The sequence below is a fragment of the Lynx rufus genome, unplaced genomic scaffold, assembly GCF_022079265.1.
Source record: "Lynx rufus isolate CCGP_SWC_20201006 ecotype Redwood Valley unplaced genomic scaffold, mLynRuf1.p SCAF_3, whole genome shotgun sequence".
NCBI classification, from domain to species: domain Eukaryota; kingdom Metazoa; phylum Chordata; class Mammalia; order Carnivora; family Felidae; genus Lynx; species Lynx rufus.
Window position 1 is genome coordinate 202457809 of NW_025814845.1, and position 25890 is coordinate 202483698.

The following is a 25890-nucleotide window of genomic DNA, read 5'->3' on the forward strand; positions in this document are numbered from 1 at the left end:
AGCTCTGGCCAGTGTGAGCTAGGGTCACGGGGCCCTCTAAGCAGGGGCTCCCTGGCAGGATGGCCAGAAATGGCAGTGGGCTGTGACAGCCCTGAGGCTCCCCGTGCAGCAGGGACTCTGGCAGGATGGCTGAAGTGGGTGTCAACCAGGGTGCCCCAGGCTGTGCACAGCCGGCAGGGTACCCCGGCAGAGTGGCCAGGGTCGGGGGAGTGCAGATGGAGGGCCCTGGGGACTGCAAGAGCAGAAGTGGGCACTGGCTGGGGTGGTCCCTGGGCTCTCCACACAGAGGGCATCGTGACGAGACAGCTGAAGGTGCTGTGGGTGCAGGCTGGTGCTTGGTGCAGGGGGTGCCCCAGTAGGGGGTCTGGAGCCAAAGCGAGCATCAGCTGGGGGGCCCTGGAGCAGCCCAGCCAGCATCAGAAGCCAAAGTGATGCGGGTCTGGAGCCTCCTGGGGCACACTGTGCAGGAGGAGGGCTGCTGGTGTGGGCCAGTGGCCAGTGAGGACTTCTGGACCCAACCCCCACCCACACTCTCCAGGTCGGGGGAACATAAACCATAGGACTCACAGCTCCTCAGACCCAGAGAGTTCCAGCAGCTCGCCACTGTTGGGTAAAATTTTAAGGATGGCTCTTTTATAAACTAGCTCATCTTTTAAACCGCACCTTTTTTCAGAGCTCAAAACAGACAAATGTGCTACAGGTCCCTCAGCACTGTCCCTGCCCACTGCGGCCCACAGCCTGGGGGTGGGGTCCCTTCCCTGTACAGTCTCTATCTTCCGTGGTGCAGAAGTTGTTCAGTCAGCCCTCAGCTCTTCCTCAGCAGGAATTGCTGGGTTAATAGCGGTGGGTTTGGGGTGTCCTGGAGGAGGTGAAGTCAGGGTCTCCCTATGTCGCCACCGTGGCCCAGGACCAATCCCAATCACAACCTAATTTGGAAAAAGGATCCCTGGTGACATATTCAAGTGAAGGACCCCGAGATAAAAATCATCCTGGATTAACCACGTGGGCCCTAAATCCAATGGCTGGTGCCCTTATAAGAAGAGGAGAGGCCACAGGGAGACAGACAGGGACAAGGCTGTGTGACAGTGGAGACAGCAGCTGGAGTGATGTGGCCACAAGCCAAGGGATGCCGAGATTGCTGGCAAATGCCACAACCTGGAGAGCCCCGCCCCGCCCCCCAAAGCCTGTAGACACCTGCACTTTGGACTTCTGGCTTCCAAAACCATTAAAATCTGTTGTCTTGTCTTAGGCTGCTGATTTCACGGTTATGGCAGCCACAGAAAATGAGGGCAGTTACCAATCTTTTAAAATTAGTTCAGGTTGATATTAACCTTGAAAACACATATGTGCTATCAATTCTACTATTAAATACAGAAGACACTGGGAGAGAAAAACCCTGCAGACACTGCCTCATGAGAAACATTTTATAAACCAAAGCAAACATCACATCCAAAATGTGGCCATTTTTACCCAAACAAAACACAGTGAAGCCCTCGTGCACAGTCACTAATACGTGGTCCCCAGGTGGCCTCCTTTGGCATCTCTTTCAGAATCCCAGCAGGAACTGGACGGCATGTCAGCTCCTGTCCCCGATGCACCACACTCTGCTCTAACAGCTGCTAATTACTGTTTTCCCTTACACATCGATTCCTCAGTGGTTGCCTATTAAACTCAGCTTTTTATCCACACATTTTCCAAAACAGATCAAGGGTTATAGTATCTTCTCCTGCTAGCCAAACACCCACATTTACTCATCTATCTATTTAAAGTCACTTTATTACATCAGATTATTAGTCTGTCTTACAAAAAGAGATTTTAAAAGAAAAAGTTGAATTTATTTGTTTTTAAGAAATGATGAAAAGCTGGGGCGCCTGGGTGGCTCAGTCAGTTAAGCCTCTGACTCTTGATTTCAGCTCAGGTCATGATCTCACGGTTTGTGAGTTCAAGCCCCATGTCAGGCTCTGCGCTGACAGCTCAGAGCCTGCTTGGGATTCTCACTTTCTCCCTCTCTCTGCCCCTCCTCTGCTCAGGCGCTCTCTTTCTCTCAAAACAAATAAATAAACATTTAAAAAAATAAAAAGAAATGATGAAAAACTGTTTTCAGTTTTTAGCAACAATATTGCTAAATCTCGTACCCAACACCCTCAAGGACCGTGAGGCAGGCGTGTTCCGTGGAGCACACTGGGCAGGCGGGAGCCTTTCAGCCTCACGGTTCGCCCAGCAAGGAGAAGCCCCAGCCTGCACACACCATGTGCTCTTGCGAAGGAAACACGGTCTCTCAGAGGTTCAGAGTGGAGCTCCCTGCGCAGGGCGCTCAGGCAGTCCAGCTCCCGCGGCTGCAATGCGGGTGGGGCAGTGCCCTCTGGCCCTGACACCTGCACACAGTGCTGACCATCACCTCCTGCCTGCTGTCCACCTGACAGACAGACTCACCAGCACTGGTGGTGATATCCATGCAGCTACGAACCCGATCAATTCCTCTCCACTTAAGTTCAGAACCTGTGTCCATAACGCATGATGCAGAGATGACAGCAGTTCTGTGCCAAGGGAGCACATCCCTGGAACAGGTTCAGGAGACAAACTCAGTGAGCCACACACCTATTATCTAGGTAAACCGACTCTCAGGGTCAAGGCCACAGTGAAATTTATGAACGTGCACCAACACGGGAAATAGTGGGCCCAGAAGCTTAGTGAGGAATCCACTACAGAACCCAGTACAGAGTGGATTGTTAGAGACCAACAGGACCAGAGAGGCAGAGGCAAACAGCTGTTGAGCAAATCAGATGTATTTATGTGCAGAACAACAGCACAGTGTGTATGGTTATCTCAGTGTAGACAGAGAACCACCACGAAAAGTGTGGCAGAGGGGACAGGGAGCGGGGACAGAGGTCAGTAGCTAACTGCAGTTATCAGTTACCGTAGGAGCCAACAGTCGGCATTCAGAACAGAAGGAACCAAGGGTACAATATAAAGGTGTTACTGTAAAGGTGAAAATGAGGGGGAAAAACCTTCCCCAATACTGAAAGAGTAAAGGCGACACGAGATGACAGGCTCTTTGTTGTGTGTGTAGGGAAGACTGTACACAGGCACCGAGATACACACACAGTTACATCTGAAACACTGAGAACTTAAACCAGACAGCAGGAAGTGTGCAAGGCGCAGCCATCAGAAGGACGAGAGCTCTGGATCGGCCCACAGAACAAAATCAAATGCAAATACTGAATACAAGAAACACATCTATGAAAAGATGGTGAAAAACAGAATTTATGGGTCCCAAGAAAAACAACCGTCAAGGGAAATTATAGCATTAAATACAGATATTGATAAAAACAACTTAATGAAAGTAAATAATTTGAACATACAATTCAAAAAGCTAGGAAAAGAATTACTAAAGATAAAAGCAAATACCAGTAAGTAGAAAAAATGGTGGCACTAAAAAATAAATCCAAAGCTAGTTCTCTAGAGAAAACAATCAGCAAGGTACACCACAAGATAGCTTATCAGAAAAATAAGAGTACAAATACTTAAATTACAGAATGAGAAGAAAATTACAAATGCAAACAGAAAATTTTAAAACCTGTGAAGGACTATTTTATAAAACACTGTAAATTAGTTACAAGAAATAAAACTGATATTTTTTATTGGTGTCTTACTAAACTTATATTTTTAAAAAACTATCAGATTTTTTTCCCTTAGAAGTAGGGCAGGTAATTATAAAGTCTACTTAAGAAGCAGCAGCAAGGAAGAAAAAGAAGACAATTGTGAACAAGAATAGTAACGAGGGAGAGCATCTCATCCTGATACTAAAACCCATCATAAAGCCTCATGAAAACTGCCTCTGGTCTAGTTAAAGATGGCAACACAGGAGGACTCTGAACTCAATGCCTCCCTTGGATATATCGAATCTGTGACACAGGGAACAATTTCCCCTGGGGGGGGGGGGAAGGCTGAGTAACTCTCAACACATGGAATGAACGAGAAAAAACCTATATGGAAGCAGGTGGGCGAGGCTGAGATACGTCACTGTAAACCCCACCCCCAGCACAGGGACACACAATCAGGAGGGAACTCACAACCCTAAGCCTGTCCTGAGGAGCAAAGGATTTGAACCTGACATTGGGAACCCCAATTTTTACAGCCTGCACCTGAGAGACAAGCCCTCAAAATGTCTAGCTTTGAATGCCAACAGGGCTCAATCCATGGACACAAGGCTGTAGCTAACAGAGGAATGGCTCTGAAAGAGCTCCAACGTGCAGACTCTCCCACCCTGGGGCCCAGCACAGGCGTAGCTGGCTAGAAAGTGCCCAGACTTTCTGTGAACGAGGCTCATGTGCTTTTTTATAAGGCACTGGCCTGGGGGGGCAGGCACATAACACACATCTCGAGGCCTACTGATCCACTCTCCAGAGACAGAAGCTGGCGGGCGACATCTCTGTGCTCTCCTGCCTCACGTTAGGTCTGGAAAGGAGCCTGTACACTCATCAGACATGCTATTTGCTGTGCTCCCACCCCAGAGGCACCCCTAGATCTTCTGGCTCTGGGTAGCCAGCATGGCTCGAGCTGGGGGCTCACAGGACCAGATATACTTGCCTACTCTACAAACTGCTGCCCAAGGGGCTGGCCTCCCATCGATCAGAATCAATGTGCTGGTTGAGATCCTCCCCTTTGGAACAATGACTGGTCTTGACGCACTCAACTACGGGGAGCCATTAAGAATAAAGCAGGCTGCCTGCACAATCACAAAGATGTGAGAGGTGATCAAGACTGAGGGCAGGGTTGACTGAGAAGCTGCAACTCCTACATAAGACCAACCCTTCCAGCCTGGGAGAGGTGGCGGTTTCCTCTAATGCATAAAACTCACACAGAGAGTCCAGCAAAATGAAGAAACAGAGTAATATGTTTGAAACAAAAGAACAAGATAAAACCTAAGGAAATCTTAGTACCACAAAGATAAGTAACTTACCTGATACAAGAGTTCAAAATAATGGTCATAAAGATGCTCCCTGAGCTTGGAGGAAAAATGAAGAAAGAATCTCAAGAAAGAAACAGAAATATACAAAAGTACTTAGAAATCCAGAGCTAAAGAATACAATAACTGAATGGAAAAATACAGCAGACTAAAGGAAAGCAGAAGAAAGAATCAGTGAACTCTGAAGACAGGGCAATGGAACTCCCCCAATCAGAGAAGCAAAAAAGGTAAAAGAATGAAAAATAATTAAGAGAGCTTAAGGGAAGTGGAGCAACATTCTCATTACAGGGAGAACAGAGAGAAAAAGGGCAAAAAAGTTCAGGAAACAATGGCTAGGGGTCCCAGGTAGCTCAGTTGGTTAAATGTCCAACTCGATCTCAGCTCAGGTGTTGATCTCAGGGTCATGAGTTCAAGCCCCACATTGGGATCCGTGCTAGGCGTGGAGCCTACTTAAAAAAAAGAAAAAGAAAAAGAAACAATGGCTGAAAACCTCCTTACTCTGGGAACAGAAACAGACATCCAGACCCAGGAAGCCCAGAGAGTTCCAGTAAGATGAATTCAAAGAGATCCATACTAAGACACATTGTAATTCAACTGTCAAAACTTAAGGACAGGGCAAGAATTTTAAAAACAGCAAGAGAAAAACAACTGGTTGTATACAAGAAAACCCTGTAAGACTCCCACAGACTTTTCAGTGGAAACTTCGCAGGCTGGAAGGAGGGGCATGATGTATTCAAAGTGCTGGAAGAAAAAAACGCCAACTGAGATTACCGTACCCTGCATAGCTGTCCTGTAGAACGGAGGTGAGATGGTTTCCTAGGCAAGCAGGACTTACAGGAGCTCATCACACTAGATGAGCCTTACAAGAAGTGCCTGAGGGACTTCTTCAACATAGGGGGAGGGGGAGAGGGGGAGAGGGGGAGAGGGGGAGAGGGGGAGGGAGACACGAAGGAATGATTCCAAACTCAGTTTTAGAGGTCAGCAGTGCTTTCATACCAAATTGGACATGAACAGCATGAGAGAAGAAACTTACAGGTTCATATCCCTGATGAATATAGATGCAAAACCCTTAATCAAATATTAGCAAAGCAAGTCAACATAACATTAGAAGCATTATACACTATGATCAAATGGGATTTACTCCAGGGATTCAAAGATGGTTCAACATCTGCACATCAATGTGACATACTACATTAACAAAACAAAGAATAAAAATCATATGATCAACATAACAGATGCACAAAAATCATTTGACAAAATCCGACAAACATTTAGGACAAAAACTCTCAGGAGGGTACAGATGAACCTACCTCAACATAATAAAGGCCATATATGACAAGCCCACAGCTAACATCATACTCAATGAAGAGCTGAAAGCTTCTCCTCTAAGACCAGGAGCAAGACAAGGATAGCCACCACTTCTGCCACTTTTAGTCAACATTAGACTGGAAGTCCTTTCTAATTTTGCAAGAAAAGAAATAGAAAGCATTCAAATTGTAAAGAAAGAAGTAAAACCGTCATTAGCTCCTGGTAACATGATCTTATACGTAGAAAACCCTGAAGACTCCATCAAAAGACTATTAGAATAAATGAGGTCAGAAAAATGTAGGATACAAATATATAAAAATCTATGTTTTCTAACACTAATAAGGAACTCTCAAGAAGATAAATTTAAAAATTCAGTAAACAGCTTCATTTACAATTAATTGTGCCAAAAAGAATAAAATACCTAGAAATAAATTTAACCTAGGAGATTAAAGACTTGTACACAGAAAACCACAAGACATTGATGAAATAAGCTGGAGATGACATATAAATGGAAAGATATTCCACGTTCATGGACAGGTACAATTAATATTGTTAAAATGTCCATACCCGAAAGCAATCTACAGAATTAATGTAATCCCTATAGAAATTCCAATGACATTTCTCAAAGAAATAAACAATCCTAACATTTATATATAACCACAAAAGACCCCAAATATCCAAACCAATCTTGAGAAAGAAGTACAAAGCTGGAAGCATCATGCTCCCTGATTTCATACTATGTTATAAAACTATACTAATCAGAACAAAATAGTATAAGTAAATAAAGATGGTCATGGGTCAGTGGAACAGAACAGAGAGTGTAGAAAAAACCCACACATACATGGTCAATAAATCTAAGACAAAGGAGCCAAGAATATCCAATGGGGAAAGGACAGTCCCTTCAGTAAATGGTGCTGGGAAAACTGGACAGCAACATGCAAGGAGGAGGAAGCTGGACCACTTTCTTACCCCATTCACAAAAATTAACCCAAAACGGATTGAAGAATCAAATGTAAGACCTGAAACTATAAAACTTCTAGAAGAAAACAACAGGCAGTAAACTCCTTGACGGTCATCTTGGAAATGATTTTTTGGGTTTGACACCAAAAAGCAAAAGTAAACCAGTGGGTCATATCAAAACAAAAAGCTTCTGCAAAGAAAACCATCAACAAAATAAAAAGGCAACCTTCCAAATGGGAGAAAATATTTGCAAATCATGTATCTGATAAGAGGTTAATATAAAAAAGTGTTTTTAAAAACTCATTCAGTAAAAGAAAAGAAAAAAGAAAAAAAAAAGAAAAGAAAGAAAAAGAAAAAAAGGCCAAACAATCCAATTCAAAAAGGAGCAGAGAATGGGGATGGACATTCTTCCAAAGAAGACACACAGATGCCAACAGACATATTACAAGGTGCTCAGTATAGCAGTAATCAGGGAAATCCGCTCAAAACCACAATCAGAGACCACCGCACACCTGTCAGATTGTCTAGTATCAAAAAGGCAAATAGCAAGTGTTGGCGAGGACCTGGAGAAAAGAGAGCCTGCATGCACTGTTGGTGGAGGTGCGAACTGACGCAGCCACTGTGGAAAACAGTGTGGACACTTCTCAAAATATTAAAAATAGATACTCGGGGCGCCTGGGTGGCGCAGTCGGTTAAGCGCCCGACTTCAGCCAGGTCACGATCTCGCGGTCCGTGAGTTCGAGCCCCGCGTCGGGCTCTGGGCTGATGGCTCGGAGCCTGGAGCCTGTTTCCGATTCTGTGTCCCCCTCTCTCTCTGCCCCTCCCCCGTTCATGCTCTGTCTCTCTCTGTCCCAAAAATAAAAATAAACGTTGAAAAAAAAATTAAAAAAAAAATAAAAATAGAATAGATACCCTATGATCCAGCAATTCCACTTCTGGTTTTGTTTCCAAGAAAACACCAATTTGAAGAGACGTGGCACCCGTATAGTCAGTGCAGCATTACTGACAACAGCCGAGACATGGAAGCAGCCTGAGTGTCCACTGACTGAAGATGATGTGTGCACGTGTACACATATACACGTACATACGTGCGCATATGCACATAGACACTGGAATATCATTCAGCCATAAAAAAGAAATCCGGCCATTTGTGACAACAAGAAAATAAAAAATAAAGTCCTGCTCCAACGAAACCAAACTCAGGTATTGTGGAGCCTGAAGCTTATAAAAATTTAGGAATCTTAAGAAAAAGAAAATATTTATGTTAAACTTTAAAAACATAATCACAAAATACACATTCTGAAAAGGCCACAAATACTACAAAACAAACACAAAAACAAAACACATTCCAACTACATCCGCTAGATTAAATGATAAAAACCAAACTCCAGGTGGCGTTCACCAAAGGGGAACCTTCTTACCGTCAGAAGCGGGAAAACGTAGGCCTGATCCTGCTGAGGGCTCACACAAGGTCACAAGGACCTGTCTTTCAGCTCCGCTGCCAGCGGGGACCGCTCTGCTCCCCAACTCCACGGGGTCGCCAACTCCTAGCAGCTCGGCTCCCGTCATCACAATGCTGAGTCTAGCAAGTGGGGGTTGGGACTTCACCAAGAGCTCAAACGGTCCAGAACCCACACCTTCTGACTGCACCTGGCTGAAGCCAGTCACTAAGCCAGGACACAGTATGTGCTGCCTGCTCAGCCGTGCTCACCTAATCCACAATATACAAACATCTGTTGTGGTTCCATATATTAATAACAAGATACCAAAAGGAAAAATTAAGACAGCAATCCCAATTATAACTGCACCGAAAAGAATATCTAAGAACAAATTTAATCGAGGAGGTCAAAGACACGTATGCTGAAAACAAAGGACACTAAAAAAAAAAAAAAATACAAAAACTGAAGAAGACACAAATAAATCGAAAGACATGCCGTGTTCACAGACTGAAAGAACTAATATTGTTAGCATGTCCACACTACCCAAGACAATCTACCGATTCAACACAATCCCTATCGAAAGTCCAAAGGCACATTTCACAGAAGCAGAACAAATAACCCTAACATATATGGAACCATAAAAGATTGTGAATAGCCAAAGCTATCCTGAGAAAGAAAAACAAAGCTGGGGGCATCATGTACCCCGATTTCAAACTATATCACAAAGCTGTAATACTCAATACAGCGTTGGCATAAAAGGCATGCAAATGAACAGAACAGAACAGAACAGAGTGTGCAGAAATGAGCCCTCATATACGTGGTCAATTAATTCAGAACGACGGAGTCAAGAGTGAGGAAAGAAGAGGCTCCTTAGTAAATGGTGTTGGGGAAGTGGACACCTTCATGCAAAAGACGGGTACTGGATCACTACCTTACCCCCCCAAGATTAAGTCACAATGGATTAAAGACTTGAACGTAAGACCCGAAACCATAAAACTCCTGGAAGAAAACATAGGGGTGAGCTCCTGGATATTCACTGGTCTGGGTGACGATTTTTAATCTGGCACCAAAAGCACGGGCAACAAAAGCAAAAATAAACAAGTGGAACACATCAAACTAAAAAGCTGTACATACGGGTGCCCAGGAGGCTCAGTCAGTTGAGCGTCTGACTCTTGATTCTGGCTCAAGTCATGACCTCTCAGTCATGGGATCGAGTGTGCAACCTGCTTAAGACTCTTTCCTGGGGCGCCTGCTGACTCAGTTGGTTAAGTATGACTTCAAGCACCAGAGGATCTCCTGAATTCTCTATCCATCTTCGTGATCAGAGACCCATTTTGCATTCTCGTAGCGGAACCAAAAATACGGCCTCTTTCCTTTTTCCTTGGCGGGGGACCCACAACTGAACTGGTATTTTCAGTAGAGTTGACAATACTTTCTGTGGAGCCCCAAATTTACGATGCCCGCCACTGCTATGTCCACTGAGAAGCAAATGACCAAAATAAACCTTAAATTATTGAAACTGGGATTTGAAACAACGTTCAATGAGATGTCAATAAAAATAATGCAATGAAAAGGTTTAATAAACTAAACGCAAAGGGAGAAGATGCTAGAAAGGTCACTGTTAAGGCAGAGCTAAGCCCCACATTGCTGCCCCCCCCCGCCCCACCACACTTCAGCCTCACAGGAGCACTGCCTTCTCTCAGGGGCCTCCTCAGAGCCTGCAGCTACTAAGCACGGTGCAGTCTGATGGGAAAGGCTACCAATTCTCAAAGACACAGTATCCGGACCCTCCTCTGCAATACCTTCCTTTGCAAAAATCCTACAAGATCTGTCACCAAATGTCACACTGAGTAGCAACAACACCCTGATGGGGGGAGCGAGCCAGATGAGGACTTAGTATGGTTCTCCCCAAGCCAAAGGCTCACGGTGTATCTGGGGGCTGCTCCCTTTTCTCCTCATCCAGTCTGTTGCCTACTATCTTGTTGACCATGTTCCCCACCATCCGACTGCACGGACACTGCCCTGGGCACATGCGCATCCTCCCTCCACTAGAATCCCGAACTGGGTATCCCGTCGTCACTGTGTGGCCCAGCCCACCCACCCTCTCTTGTGCATCTACAGGGGAGTGAAGAAACCTCCCCAGGAGGGTGCAAGATGAAGTACCCACGTATCAAACCGTGCTCTGCCGTACAAGACTCTGTACGCTCCACACATCTTTTAAGGGAAGAATGAGGCGTGCAAAATAGAGGTGAATGTTCACTCCATCATCAACCTCCACAGTATCACGAATGTTGCTTGAAAAAGCAGCTTAGTCAGGATTCAAAGTATGAATGGGTCAGCCCTACCTGAATTAACCCTGTTGAACCATGTAATTTCTTACCTACATGCTCAACTTTTAATCCTAAAATGAGGCAAAAGAGAGCAAGGGGATATTTAAAGGTCTTGTATTCTCATGCCCATTATAAAACATTTTACAAAGCTGGTTAGAATCTTGAGTGTGTAAATTATTTTTACTAGCTTTAGAAAGCCCATCTTCAACCAAAGAATTGGGAATGCTGTTTCTCACAGATGTTCAGAGGAAGAGGTAATTTTCCTCAGCAATTTGAAATGGTGGTTACATATGGTTTTATTTTCTGTAAATTTTAGTTCAAAGTTAAATTGCTTTTTCTTCCAGGGCAAGAAAAATATCAGACACTGGCTATATAGTTCTGGGTCATCTGTGGCCTCTCCCCATAGGTTAGGATGTGCATTTTTGTGGAAATGGGCAAAAGGAGGAGAACAACAAAAAAGAGTGGGAAAAAGGGCAACCAGAAGGTGTAAAGGACAGACAGTTAACTCATTCCGCCTTCACTTCACCCAACGAATAAAGCCCTGTCTCAATAAGCACAACTGGATAGGTTTCGATGGCGCAGAGAAGCATCGGTCAGCAAAGCTTACTATTTCAAAGGATTTTTAAATGAAGTTTGAAAGGGAGTGGATGAGGGGAGAGTTTACAGGGAAGAGGGTGAGGGAGACAGGTGGAAACAGAGTTTATCATGCAAAGAAAACATAGCTTGAGTGGATTTTCGCTAATTTTGTGTGTATACAGAAAAATGTGTGGGAATGTGTGGGGAAAAATACACAAGGAAGAAAAGACAAACTCATGCAAATTCCTTAGAGCAGAAGTGGCAGTAACATCGTATTTCACACCTGACATTTCCCAGACTCTTTATCCATCCTAAAATGGTGACTTCTGGAGTCTCCATGTTTAACAGTAGGTCATGAGGAGTCCATGCAGACATCAACCATTTCCACATGTATTCAACCAACCTTGTATTTAAATAATTTGCTACGAAAACCGGAAGACAAAAAAATAACTGAAAATTCACAGCTGTGTGACATTATCTAATACTGATAGCATGCATAATTACCAATCTTATATAAAATTTACATTCATCAATATTAAATAAAATTCAGAATGGAAGAGAAATGCCACAATATATACATGTTATCTTTACTATAATTATAATCTGAAATATATCCTATAACTTGAATATAGTCAAATACTGCAAACCAGTCTCTAATCTAAAGCACTACATTTCTGTCAGAAAATCAGACAGGCTGAAGTAAAAAATAAACTATTGGGACTACATCAAAATAAAAAGCTTCTCTATGGCAAAGGAAACAATCAGCAAAACTAAAAGACAACATACAGAACAGGAAAAGATATTTGCAAATGACATATCCGATAAAGGATTAGTATCCAAAGTACATAAAGAACTTATAAAACTCAATACCCCAAAAAACAATTAAAAAATGGGCAGAAAACGTTTCTCCAAAGAAAGCATACAAATGACCCACAGACACATGAAAAGATGCTCAACATCGCTCATCATCAGAAAAATGCAAATCAAAACCACAATGAGATATCACCTCACACACCTGTCAGAACAGTTAAGATCAACAACACCAGAAAGAACAAGCGCGGTTAAGGATGCAGAGAAAGGGGAGCCCTCGTGCACTGCTGCTGGGAATGAAAACTGGTGCAGCCACTCTGGAAAACGCTATGGAGGTTCCTCAAAAAGTTAAAAATAGAACTACCCTACAACCCAGCAATTGCATTACTGGGTATTTACCAAAAAATATAAAAGCACGAACTCACAGGGATACATGCACCCTTTGTTTATGGTAGCATTAGTTACAAGAGCCAAGATATGGAAGCAGCCCAAGTGTCCACTGACCAATGGATGGATGAAGGAGAAGTGAACAGAATATCACTCAGCCATAAAAAGAATGAAATCTTGCCATTTTCAATGACGTGGATGGAGCTAGAGTACATTATGCTGAGCAAAATAAGTCAAAGACAAATACCAAATGACTTCATTCACATGTGGAATTTAAGAAACAAAGATGAGCAAGGGGAAAAAAAAGTGGCAAAGCTAAGAAACAGACTCTTAACTATAAAGAACAAACTCATGGTCACCAGAGGGGGAGATAGGTGGGCCATGGGTGAAATAGGGGATAGGGATTAATGAGTACACGTCTCATGATGAAAAAAATAATAAAATGATTTCTTAAAAATGAAAATCAGATGTCCTCCCTGTTAAAAATACAGAGTTGGTAATTATGCAAATGCAAAATTAAAATATACAGTGAAACTGAGGTGGCTGGGTGACTCAGTTGGTTGAGTGTCCGAATTCAGGTCAGGTCATGATCTTGCGGTTTGTGGGTTCGAGCCCGGCATCGGGTTCTGTGCTGACATCTCAGAGCCTGGAGCCTGCTTTGGATTGTGTCTCCCTCTCTCCCTGCCCCTCCCCCACTCACGCTCTGTCTCTTCTCTCAAAAACAAACATTAAAAACAATTTTTAAAAAATATATACAGTAAAATCAATTACTAGATCCGTAACACCTTGAAGGAAGAAGCCCGGAGATCTTCCTAATCCTTCGGATGTTCAAATAGCATTTGTGGTAGAGACTGCCAGTCACCATCCCCGCTTCCGTGTTCACACCATCTCTGAGGTTTATCTGAACACACAGCTGTGCATCAGAGAGACCACGCCCCCTAGTTCCCATGCATCTCATGCTCCAGCCAAGATGTGAGCAAATGTGACACACGTGTCCTGCTCCTCTCCTGCCCTGCTGACTGGACCGTGGGCGATACGCCCCCTTCGACTGTGCAGAAGGGCCAGCAGAGCACCAGCACAGAATGTCTTTCCATCCCTGAGCAGAGTCACTACACCAACTCAGGATTTCCAGGGAGAGAAACAGACTTCCTGTCTTGTGCAAGCCACTGTCATCAGGAGTCTCGGCTACATGCTGCCAAGACCGTATCTTCATTTCCTGAGCTCCTCAGCTATACTGTGGGGTCGATGGTAATCCCGTTTCCTCAGATTACTGTAAAGGTTACCTGGTTTACATAGAAGAGAGCAGCACCTGTTGGTGGGCACTACACAGTCTACTGTGTGTCTGGGCAAACTCAGCCAGAGTACAAGTTATGGAGCTTTTCTGGGACTTCAAAAATAGAAACCATAAATGTTAGGCAGGCAGATGGCGTGGTTCTGCTGTAACTTACATGCTGTGACTCAGGTTGCGCTGGTTATTCTCTCTCTCAAGTTCCCGACTCCAGGATTCACATCTCTTCCATCCATCTTCTGTTTTAATCCAGCTCCATCCAGGAGATCTCCAGTCCTGACCCAAAAATGGCATAGTTCCCCCTGTAAAAGAATTTATGTTAAGAATTTATGTAATTAGCAAGTTTCCTTTCATTCAGAACATTTGTTTTAATGTTTATCTTTGAGAAAGAGAACGTGTGCACACACACGTGCGCACAAGCGGGGGAGGGGCAGAGAGCGAGAGAGACAGAATCAGAGGCAGGATCCAGGCTCTGAGCTGTCAGTGCGGGGCTCGAACCCACGAACTGTGAGATCATGACCTGAAGCTGAAGTCAGATGCTCAACCAACTGAGCCACCCAGGTGCCCCTCATTTTTAAAAAATGTTTATTTTGAAAGAGCAGAGGGGAGGGACAGAGAGAGAGAGAGAAAGAGAGAATCCCAAGCAGGCTTTGTGCTGTGTAACACAGGGCTTGATGTCACAAATCGAAGATCATGACTTGAGTTGATATGAAGAGTCAGGATGCTTGACCAACTTGAGCCACCCAGGCGCCCTGAGAACATTCATTGATTCTAAAGAATAAAGCTCTTAATATTTAAATGTCTGCATGTGCCTTAAATGCTGGCTAGACACAGGGGAGCAAAGAGGATACAGTACCTCAGTTGCACCAAAATGATAAGAAGGGCTACGTATTGGTGGACGCACTAGCCCAACATTGCATCTGTCAGGAAAGGTTTACCTGAGGGGCCATCTCAGCTGGGACCTGGAGAACAAGTAGGAGTCAAGGAGTGAGGAAGAACAGGAGCATTACAGCAAACAGAAAAACTCTCTCCACCAGAATTAGAAGCAACGTAACACGAGACATATTTGTGTTCAGCGCTGTCTGTGCGTCAACCTGGTTGCAGCTCACAGTAGGACAGCAAGCACAGGGAGCTGTGAGAAGGGAGACTGGAGCAGTGCCCAAGTCAGAGGACTGGACTTTCCTGCAAGGGCAGCGAGGGGCCGAGAAAGGAACTTCCGCAGGTACACGATTCGATTAGACCCAAGTGTTACAAAAGCCTCAGGGTCCCACTGTGAGGACGGAGGTCGGGGACACGTGGCGGGAAGAAGAGTTAGGACTGGCAGCTGTGGAATACAAGCCTTTACGAGGTGCAAGAGTAGGGCTGCAGAAGACACAGATGCTAGAAGCACTTAGGAGGCAGGGTCACCAGCAATCAAGGCCTTGTTTGTCTTGCTCTCTGACGCTAAGGGGACCAGCTACCACACGCTCAGCTATGCCCGGGAGAGGCCCGTGGGGCACGGAGCAACCCCAGGCTGGCTGCACGTGTGAGGGGAAGTCAGAGAGACAGATTTGAGTTTGTTGAACCTGCCTCTGAGATAAGGAATAAAAAAAGAAGAGACGTTAATTTCAGTTTTGGACAGGCCTGTCAGATCTACTGAGTCCGTGGCGACAGGACAGCACTATACTAGAATCCGCGTATAAGGACCCAGGTATAAAAATCATGACCTTCAGGGCACCTCGGTGGCTCAGTTGGTTAAGTGTCCGACTCCTGGTTTCGGCTCAGGTCATGATTCCACAGTTCCTAAGTTTGAGTCCCACACTGGGCTCTATGCTGACAGCATGGAGCCTGCTTGGGATTCTCTCTCTTTCTGCCCCTCCCCTGCTGGCTCTCTCAAAATAAACAACTTTATAACTTGGTGACAAAAAGAGCTCAAATACTAGCTCTTCCATTGCCCGGACCTGCCTTCCTGTGGCTCAGTGCTTCTCAACCCTCACTGTGCATTAACCTGACAGTCTTAGAAGCTTTTAGAAAATACAAGTGCTTGGCTTCATTCCAGACAATTAAATACAGGTATTTGTGCGTGACAGGTAAGTGCATTTTTTTTTTAACAATGCCAGGCACGCAAGGGAGCTCAACAAACACTGAACGGACGCATATACAGATCCATCGCTCAGAAGAGACAATAAGGCTGGAGAACACAATAGGAAAACCGTCAGCATTCAGGTAGTCATCAAAGCCATAGGAATAATACCTATGGAATGACACCTAGGGATGTTTCCCCCACAGAGAATAGCAGTGGGAAAAAAACAGAGGCAAGGGAAAAACTCTAAGGGACAATGACATTTAAGAGACAAGCAGATAAAGATGAGCCAAGAAAGGAAATTGAAAAGGAAGAGCCTAAGAGGTAGGCGGTAGGGAGCAGGAAGTCAAGAGAAGAATGTATTTCAAATGACTGGCAGAAAGGAAAACATTATTAATAAGCTAGTATGGTAAATATTCAAAAGTGTATATTGAATTTAGCTACAAAAACATAACTGATAGCTCAACCAAAAATAGTTTCAATAGAATAATGTATTATATTAATCTCAGGTCCAAAGTAGACTTGGAGCATTTCTCTAATGTACAGTATTTCTAACACAGAGTACCTGAGTGATAAAAGTTTTTCAAATATAATCTCCCAACTATATTGTAACTAACAAAAACCAGGCTACTAGATAGACTTTGATACTGCCTTAGAAGAGACAAAAAAAGGAAAGTCCAAGTCTTCAGCAACATTGCTGGGTCAATTCTACATGCTCATTTCCCTAAATGGCATATGAAATGTTCTTGTATACCGAGAGGATCTCAAAACCCCACTCAACTTGAGTTTCCAGCAAGAACACATCTTTTATAGTCACACATTCATTCACTTAAATTCTTACTTTAGAAAGTACTTAAATATCCCTATTTAAATACCAGCACTATTTTGGTAAGCATCATCTTGCAGACTTGTTTCAAGCTACCAACTACCCTAAAATGCAAAAGCTACCACCCATGTCTAGTCAATTCAGTTAACGAGAATCGTCTCCAATAGTATACAATGATTTTCTAAATTTTCATGAAGCTTCAGATGTAGTCCAGAGAACACTCCTAACCCAAGAAGGCAAGATGCTCTGAAACAGTTTAGTCTCATAAGACACACACGAGGGAACAATGTGTACGAGGACCATCTCTGAGATCTCTCGTTATCAACAGATTTGGAAAAATCCGTGTTTAAAAAAACTGGCAACCATGCAGAATACTGCTAAACAGACCAAATATAGGGGTGCCTGGGTGGCTCAGTCGGCTCAGGTCATGATCTCACAGTTTGTGAGTTCAGGCCCCACATCAGGCTCTGTGCACAGAGCCTGCTTCAGATCCTCTGTCCCCCACCCCCTCTCTGCCCTTACCCCACTCTTTCTTTCAAAAGTAAACATTTAAAAAAATAAATAAATGGGAGCATCTGGGTCCTGCTTCAGATCCTGTGTCTCCCTCTCTTGCCCCTTCCCCACTCACACGCACACGCTCTCTCTCTTAAAAACAAATAAACATTAAAAAATAAAAAGACAATGCAAGTGAGAAAACACACAATGTATGGAAATATATTTTAAAAACATAAAAAAATGTGTATGTATGTACTGAGTGAGAGAATAACTAAAAGAAATTCAAAGTAAAAATCCAGCCATCTAGGACCTCTAAAGAAAAACTAGGACATGATCTTGGCCTTAAAGCCCATGGTTAGATCTTAAGTGGAGAGACTAGGGAAAAATACCAATCCCAGAAATGGTGGGCAAAAAGAAACGAAGATGGGAATACAAGTGACACCTTTCAGAATAGTGAACAGAACAGGTCGGCTAGGAGAGAAATCTTTGGGAAGGCTGGTAGGTAGGGTGGAAAGGTGTTCAGAAGCCTTGAATATCAAAGGTGTTTAGACTTTATTCTCCAAATAAAAGTTTTTGGGCAATGTGGTGATGTGAGCAGTGTTGTTCTGAGAATGATCTGCCTGGGTCTGTGGAGAAGACGGAACGGGAGGGTGGAAGCGGAAAGCACAAGTAATCAAGCAAGAGACAGCTCTGCCGACACCTCCACTAACACACTTTCTTAAAAGATGATGACGCACGTTGTACTTGTCTAGTCGGGCACTAGGCCCACTCACCACTTAATACACTTCTATTCAGGCCTCAAAAGCAACTTCTATGACGTTTAACCAAAGTTTTCAGTGTAAAGAGTCAGCTTAGTATTTCAAGTAAGATAATCAACTCTTTTACGACTACCTCTGTGAGCAATGAATGGTTAGCCTGAATATTTCACATGTAGGTGTTTATACTTACAGGGATTGGAAGGAATGAAATGCAGCTACATAAAAAACAGTACATTTCTGGGGCGCCTGGGTGGCTCAGTCGGTTGAGCGGCAGACTTCGGCTCACATCGTGATCTCGTGGTTCGTGAGTTCAAGCCCTACATTGGGCTCACTGCTGACGGTGTGGAGCCTGCTTCAGATTCCCTGTCCCTCTCTCTGCCCCTCCTCCACTGGTGCTCTCTCAAAAATAAAACATTTTTAAAAAATAGTACATTTCCAAGGTTTTTATTTTCCACACCGAGGAAAAGATTTGTTCTGCTGTAGACATGAGGATTCCAGAGATTTGACATATTATCTTCTTTGGGTGACAATGAAGCTTCATTTTTTTTTTTTTTAACGTTTATTTATTTATTTTTGAGACAGAGAGAGACAGAGCATGAACGGGGGAGGGTCAGCGAGAGGGAGACACAGAATCTGAAACAGGCTCTGGGCTCTGAGCTGTCAGCACAGGGGCCCGATGCGGGGCTCGAACTCACGGACCGCGAGATCGTGACCTGAGCCGAAGTCGGCGCTCAACCGACTGAGCCACCCAGGCGCCCCTGAAGCTTCATTTTAAGGTGTAATCCTATACAGTTCATGAACTAAAGCAGACTCTGGAAGAAGACTTACTAGAAACAACAAAAAGCCATCAGGGAAAGGCAAGAAGCAAAATGGACAAGAAGCAATGTGAAAGGTCTGGTGCCAAGTTTTCAAAACTGCTCCCAACCTGAGCCATCCACATTTGCAGGTCAGAACTACTACTAAACTTCTGGAATGATGAACCCATCACTTTAGACGGAAATATATTTATCTGCCTTGCTAAAGACCTGAATTGCTACACCTTAATAAATAATTAATAAGTTTTATTATTTATTTTATTATTTTTATTATTATTATTATATATTATTTATTATTTTATTTATTTATTATTTATTTTAATAAATAGTTAATAAATTTTAACTACAATCACATTTGTTTTGAAAAATTTCAAACACAAAAATAAAAGCAAAACTTACTCCTGAAAATTATTAAGCACGTAAGAGCAGCTACTCAGAGGGGGCTACTCTGTCGTGAAGTAGCTGGTACAATTTGAAATTTTATGCACAGGTCATGCTAACGGATGTCAGAGAACATAGGGGCTGAACCCTCAAAAATCTTCACTTCATCTCTACTGCACACAGCAGGGCGTGCGGGTGGAAACTCCCAACATGGGAGGCAGGTCAAACCCAGAAAGGTCTTCCTCCAAGCATTTTCCTTTTCTTAACTAATGATACAATAGCAATGTGTATTAGATCTTAGTATGAGTTAGGCATTCTTATGATCAACTTACCTGTATTATCTCAGCCCTCACACTGCCCTAAAAGATAGAAAATGTTGCCATCCCCCCTTTTACAGGCTTAATTCTCCATTTTACAGATGAAGAAACTGAGGCACAACATCTGGCAGAGCTGGGAGTTACATTCCTACAGTATCATTCCACGGTCTATGCTCTATGCCTGCATGTTTATAAAAAAGTTTTTTTTAATGTTTGTTTATTTTTGAGAGAGAGAGAGAAAGAGAGAGAGCGCGCGCGCATGCACGCGCGCGAGCAGGGGAGGGGCAGAGAGAGAGGAAGACACAGAATCCAAAGCAGGCTCCAGGCTCTGAGCTGTCAGCACAGAGCCCGACGCAGGGCTCAAACTCACAAACCATGAGATCATGACCTGAGCTGAAGCCGGACGCTCAACCGACTGAGCCACCAAGCACCCCATATCCCTGCACGTTTGTAACAGCAATTCATGAGCACCCTGTGAAAACAAAGGTCATAAAACTGTGTTTTTTTCTTTTTTTTTTTTTTTTTTTTTTTTTTACTGTTACCTTATATAGATCATATCTGGCGCTGTATGCAAAAGTAATGACTGATCTAAATATAAAAACACTCAGGAAAACATGCCAGCCTTGTAAAAGGCTACATGTACTTCACTGTTTGTCTTAAGTTAGGTGAAAAGAAACCACAGGAACGGGTACTCACAGCCCTTATTAAGTTCATCCCCCAGACAGTGAAAGCTGTTCTGTGCAGAGCTCGAGGCAATGCTACACATACTATATTCAGATAAGAAAATCACAGATAATAGCAAGGCAGTTCCACAGTCAAGGAAAACAGCTGGCAAACGAGTTTCTTTTCCCCTTATTTCTTATGTCTTAACATAAATTTTGAGTAACTTCCATTGTTCTGCGTCAAGAAAGACTGGTCCTCAATTTCACAAGCTCTTGATCTCTTTCACTACTTTCTTATCCTTACAAGACTTCCAAGTAATTCAGAGCCAAACATGAACACGGCTTACAAGCATGGAAGAACTTGATGCCGAAAGAACCGCAAGAGATGGTGAGTGGTGGATTGAGAACCAGAAATGGGATTTCCTGTAACAAGGCCTGAGTGAGGATCACAGAGGCTTCCAAGGAAAAGAGACCAGGAAATAAAGAGGGAAACTAAAAAGGAAGAGGAGTATGAATTCTTAGGAAAGAATGTGAAAACGTGTATTCTGATTAGGGATGGAGGTTACAGATTTGGAAAAGGCAAGAAATAAGGGTTTCCAGAGAAAAGAACAGATTCTTAAGAACATCCTACTAAAGAATGAATGGGCGAACCAAGAAGTTAAAGAGGAAATTAAAAAGCATATGGAAGTCAATGAAACAACACCACAACCCGAAACCTCTGGGACACAGCAAAGGCGGTCATAAGAGGAAAGTATAGAGCAATCCAGGCCTTCCTAAAGAAGGAAGAAAGATCTCAGATACACAAACTAACCTTATGCCTTAAGGAGCTAGAAAAAGAACAGCAAATAAAACCCAAAACCAGCAGAAGACAGGAAATAATAAAGATTAGAGCAAAAATTAATGCTATCGAAGCCAAAAAAAACAAACAAACAAACAAAAAAAAAACCAGTAGAACAGATCAATGAAACCAGAAGCTGGTTCTTTGAAAGAATTAACAAAATTGATAAACCACTAGCCACTTTGATCAAGAAGAAAAAGGAAAGGACCCAAATAAATAAAATCAAGAATGAAAGAGGAGAGATCACAACCAACACAGCAGAAATAAAAACAATAATAAGAGAATATTATGAGCAATTATATGCCAATAAAATGGGCAATCTGGAAGAAACAGACAAATTCCCAGAAACATATACACTACCAAAACTGAAACAGGAGGAAATAGAAAATTTGAACAGACCCATAACCAGTAAGGAAATCAAATTAGTAATCAAAAATCTGCCAAAAAACAAGAGTCCAGGGCTGGATGGCTTTCCAGGGGAATTCTACCAAACATTTAAGGAAGAGCTAACACCTATTCTCTTGAAGGTGTTCCAAAAATTAGAAATGGAAGGAAAACTTCCAAACTCTTTCTATGAAGCCAGCATTACCTTGATTCCAAAACCAGACAGAGACCCCACTAAAAAGACAATAGACCAATTTCCCTGATGAACATGGATGCAAAAATCCTCAACAAGATATTAGCCAACCAGATCCAACAATACATTAAAAAAATATTTCACCACGACCAAGTGGGATTTCTACCTGGGATGCAGGGCTGGTTCAATATCTGCAAAACAACGCAATTCATCACATCAATAAAAGAAAAGACAAGAACCATATGATCCTCTCAATAGATGCAAAGAAAGCATTTGACAAAATACAGCATCCTTTCTTGATAAAAACCCTCAAGAAAGTAGGGATAGAAGGAGCATACCTTCAGATCACAAAAGCCATACATGAACAACCCAACACTAATATCATCCTCAATGGGGAAAAACAGAGCTTTCCCCCTAAGGTCAGGAACAAGACAGGGATGTCCACTCTCGCCACTGTTATTCAACATAGTATTGGAAGTCTTAGCCTCTGCAATCAGACAACACAAAGAAATAAAAGGCATCCAATTCAGCCAGAAGGAAGTCAAACTTGCACTCTTCACAGGTGACATGGTACTCTATATGGAAAACCCAAAAGATACCACCAAAAAACTGCTAGAATTGATTCACGAATTCGGCAAAGTTGCAGGATATACAATCAATGCACAGAAATCAGTTGCATTCCTATACACCAACAATGAAATGACAGAAAGAGAAATCAAGGAATGGATCCCATTTACAGTTGCACAAAAAACCATAAAATACCTAGGAATAAATCCAACCAAAGAGGTGAAAAGTCCATATGCTGAGAACTATAGAAAGCATATGAAAGAAATTAAAGAAGACACAAAAAAATGGAAAAAGATTCCATGCTCCTGGATAGAACAAATATTGTTAAAAGGTCGATACTATCCAAGGCAACCTACATATTCAATGCAATCCCTACCAAAATAACACCAGCATTCTTCATAGAGCTAGAACAAATAATCCTAAAATTTGTATGGAACCAGAAAAGCCCCCGAATAGCCAAAGTAATCTTGAAAAAGAAAACCAAAGCAGGAGGCATCACAATCCCAGACTTCAAGCTATACTACAAAGCCGTCATCATCAAGACAGTATGGGACTGGCACAAGAACAGACACTCAGTGGGGCGCCTGGGTGGCGCAGTCGGTTAAGCGTCCGACTTCAGCCAGGTCACGATCTCGCGGTCCGTGGGTTCGAGCCCCGCGTCGGGCTCTGGGCTGATGGCTCAGAGCCTGGAACCTGTTTCCGATGCTGTGTCTCCCTCTCTCTCTGCCCCTCCCCCGTTCATGCTCTGTCTCTCTCTGTCCCAAAAATAAATAAACGTTGAAAAAAAAAATTAAAAAAAAAAAAAGAACAGACACTCAGATCAATGGAACAGAATAGAGAACCCAGAAATGGACCCACAAGCGTATGGCCAACTAACCTTTGACAAAGCAGGAAAGAATATCCAATGGAATAAAGGCAGTCTCTTCAGCAAGTGGTGCTGGGAACACTGGACAGCGACATGCAGAAGAATGAACCTGGACCACTTCCTTACACCATACACAAAAATAAACTCAAAATGGATGAAAGACCTCAATGTCAGACAGGAAGCCATCAAAATCCTCAAGGAGAAAGCAGGCAAAAACCTCTTTGATCTTGGCCACAGCAACTCCTTACTCAACACATCTCCAGGGGCAAGGGAAACAAAAGCAAAAATGAACTACTGGGACCTCATCAAAATAAAAAGCTTCTGCACAGTGAAGGAAACAATTAGCAAAACTAAAAGGCAACCGACAGAATGGGAAGAGATTTTGCAAATGGCATATCAGATAAAGGGTTAGTATCCAAAATCTACAAAGAACTTATCAAACTCAGCATCCAGAGAACAAACAATCCTGGGAAGAAACGGGCAAAAGACATGAATAGACACTTCTCCAAAGAAGACATCCAGATGGCCAACCGACACATGAAAAAAATGCTCAACATCACTCATCATCAGGGAAATACAAATCAAAACCACAAAGAGATACCACCTCACACCTGTCAGAATGGCTAACATTAACAACTCAGGCAGCAACACATGTTGGTGAGGATGTGGAAAGAGGATCTCTTTTGCATTGCTGGTGGGAATGCAAGCTGGTGCGGCCACTCTGGAAAACAGTATGGAGGTTTCTCAAAAAACTAAAAATAGAACTACCCTCCGACCCAGCAATGGCACGACTAGGCATCTATCCATGGGATACCGGTGTGCTGTTTCGAAGGGACGCATGCACCCCCATGTTTATAGCAGCACTATCAACAATAGCCAAAGTATGGAAAGAGCCCAGATGTCCATTGATGGATGAATGGATAAAGAAGATGTGGTAGATATATACAATGGAGTATTACCCGGCAATCAAAAAGAATGAAATCTTGTCATTTGCAACTATGTGGATGGAACCGGAAGGTATTATGCTAAGTGAAATTAGTCAGAGAAAGACAAAAATCATATGACTTCACTCATATGGACTTTAAGAGACAAAACAGATGAACACAAGGGAAAGGAAAAAAATAAAACAGGGAAGGGGACAAAACAGAAGAGACTCATAAATATGGAGAACAAATTGAGGGCTGCTGGAAGGTTCGTGGGAGGGGGGATGGGCTAAACGGGTAAGGGGCACTACGGAATCTACTCCTGAAATCGTGGCACTATATGCTAACTCATTTAGATGTAGTTTTTAAAAAATAAAAAAATAAAACAAGTTTAAAAAAAAAAAAGGAAAGAACGGATTCTTCAGATGCGTGAGTTTTCAGAGTCTGAATAGGCCCACAGAGAGCAGTGGAATCCAGCAGGAAGGGTCCAAACGGAGTTCACAGTGAAGAGGAGGACGCAAAGCCCAGGCGTCAGCTGAGAGCGCAGGGAGTCAGGCACTGGGAGGATGCCAGAGCCACGGACGAGGACAGGGGACCGAGGACCGCGCAGCAGGTGCGGCGCGGTGTAGACGAGGGCAGGGGACCCAAGACCGCGCAGCAGGTGCGGTGCGGATAAGGAGCGCAGGGAGCAGGGGGTATCTCTGGGAGGAGAGGCTCGGGGCACGGGGCCACCGGCTCCAAGACACGGAGGAGCCCCAGGAACAGCTGAGAAGGCGGGGACGCGGCAGGGGACGCGCAGACCCCGAGGGAGGCGCCCCCAGCGGGGGAGCGCTGGGCGCGGCGGAATCGCGGGCGTGCGGGGTGGGCGGCGGGCAAGGGAGGACCGCCTCTGTTCCCCACCCGGCGCGCCGAGGGTCCCCAACCCTACCTGGCGCGGGGCGGGCTGGGGGGAGGGGGGATCGCCGTCCCCACCTGGAGCGCAGACGCCCTCGGTCCCCACCTGACGGCCGAGCGGAGGTTTATTGCCGGAAGTCGTCCACCGCCTACTGGGGAGCGCTGACAAGAAGCCCCGCCCCGGGCCGCGCTGATTGGCAGGTGCGGCTCCGCGTGGCCGTGTTGCTACCCGGCTCCCCGAGGCCGAGCCGCGCGCGTGCGCAGTGGGCACCGCCGCCGCCTTTCTGCGCGTGCTCAGTGGGTACAGCTGGGCTGCAGACCCCCGCGGGCGTGGCGCGGCGTCCCCGCGTGGGAGGGCGCGCGTGCTTCCTGTGCGCGCTCCTGAGGGTGCAGCGGAGAGGGGCTGGGAGGACCGGTTCGCGGAGGGTACCCGGGACCTACCCGCTGTCTGCTCCAGTTTCCAACCGCTGCTCTCCCGGACACGCCTCAATGTCAGAAATGCACTTTACATTTGCCCCCAGCCTCTGGCGCGCCAGTGCCGTTTGTACTTAAGCTTAAGGCTCAAGCATTTTCGGTTTATAGACGATTTACGGTTTTGAGATCTTCCAGGAAGGGTGGAGACGCCCCGGAGGGTCTTCTTGCACCTGTGGGCTTTTCCAATCACTAAACAAGAACGTTGGTGTTGGTGGAAGGGGAGGAAAGGGGAAGGCCGGCGAGTCAGGTGGCTGAGCTGAGTCCCAGCCAGACTTCGGAGGCTTGCAGGCGGCAATGGCTAGTGATGAGCTGTGGCAAGGAGTAAGGCTTCACCACCCTGTGCCTCATTTTCCCAGAAGTAAAACAAGA

At 44.3% G+C, this 25890-nt stretch overlaps 1 protein-coding gene across 5 annotated transcripts in view; it reads right to left on the reverse strand.

Annotated features, from left to right (window-relative positions):
- The window catches only part of FBXO25 (F-box protein 25), a 54088-nt gene extending 28905 nt beyond the window's left edge, over positions 1-25183 (reverse strand). For all 5 annotated transcript variants that reach the window (XM_047091492.1, XM_047091491.1, XM_047091490.1 and 2 more), the window contains exons 1-2: positions 25082-25183; positions 14228-14369 (exon numbers count right to left, since the gene is read on the reverse strand). In XM_047091492.1, the coding sequence (XP_046947448.1) occupies positions 14228-14361 (134 nt within the window). In that variant the 5' untranslated portion in view covers positions 14362-14369; positions 25082-25183. The remainder of the gene's footprint in view (positions 1-14227; positions 14370-25081) is intronic.
- Positions 25184-25890: the final 707 nt, after the last annotated feature.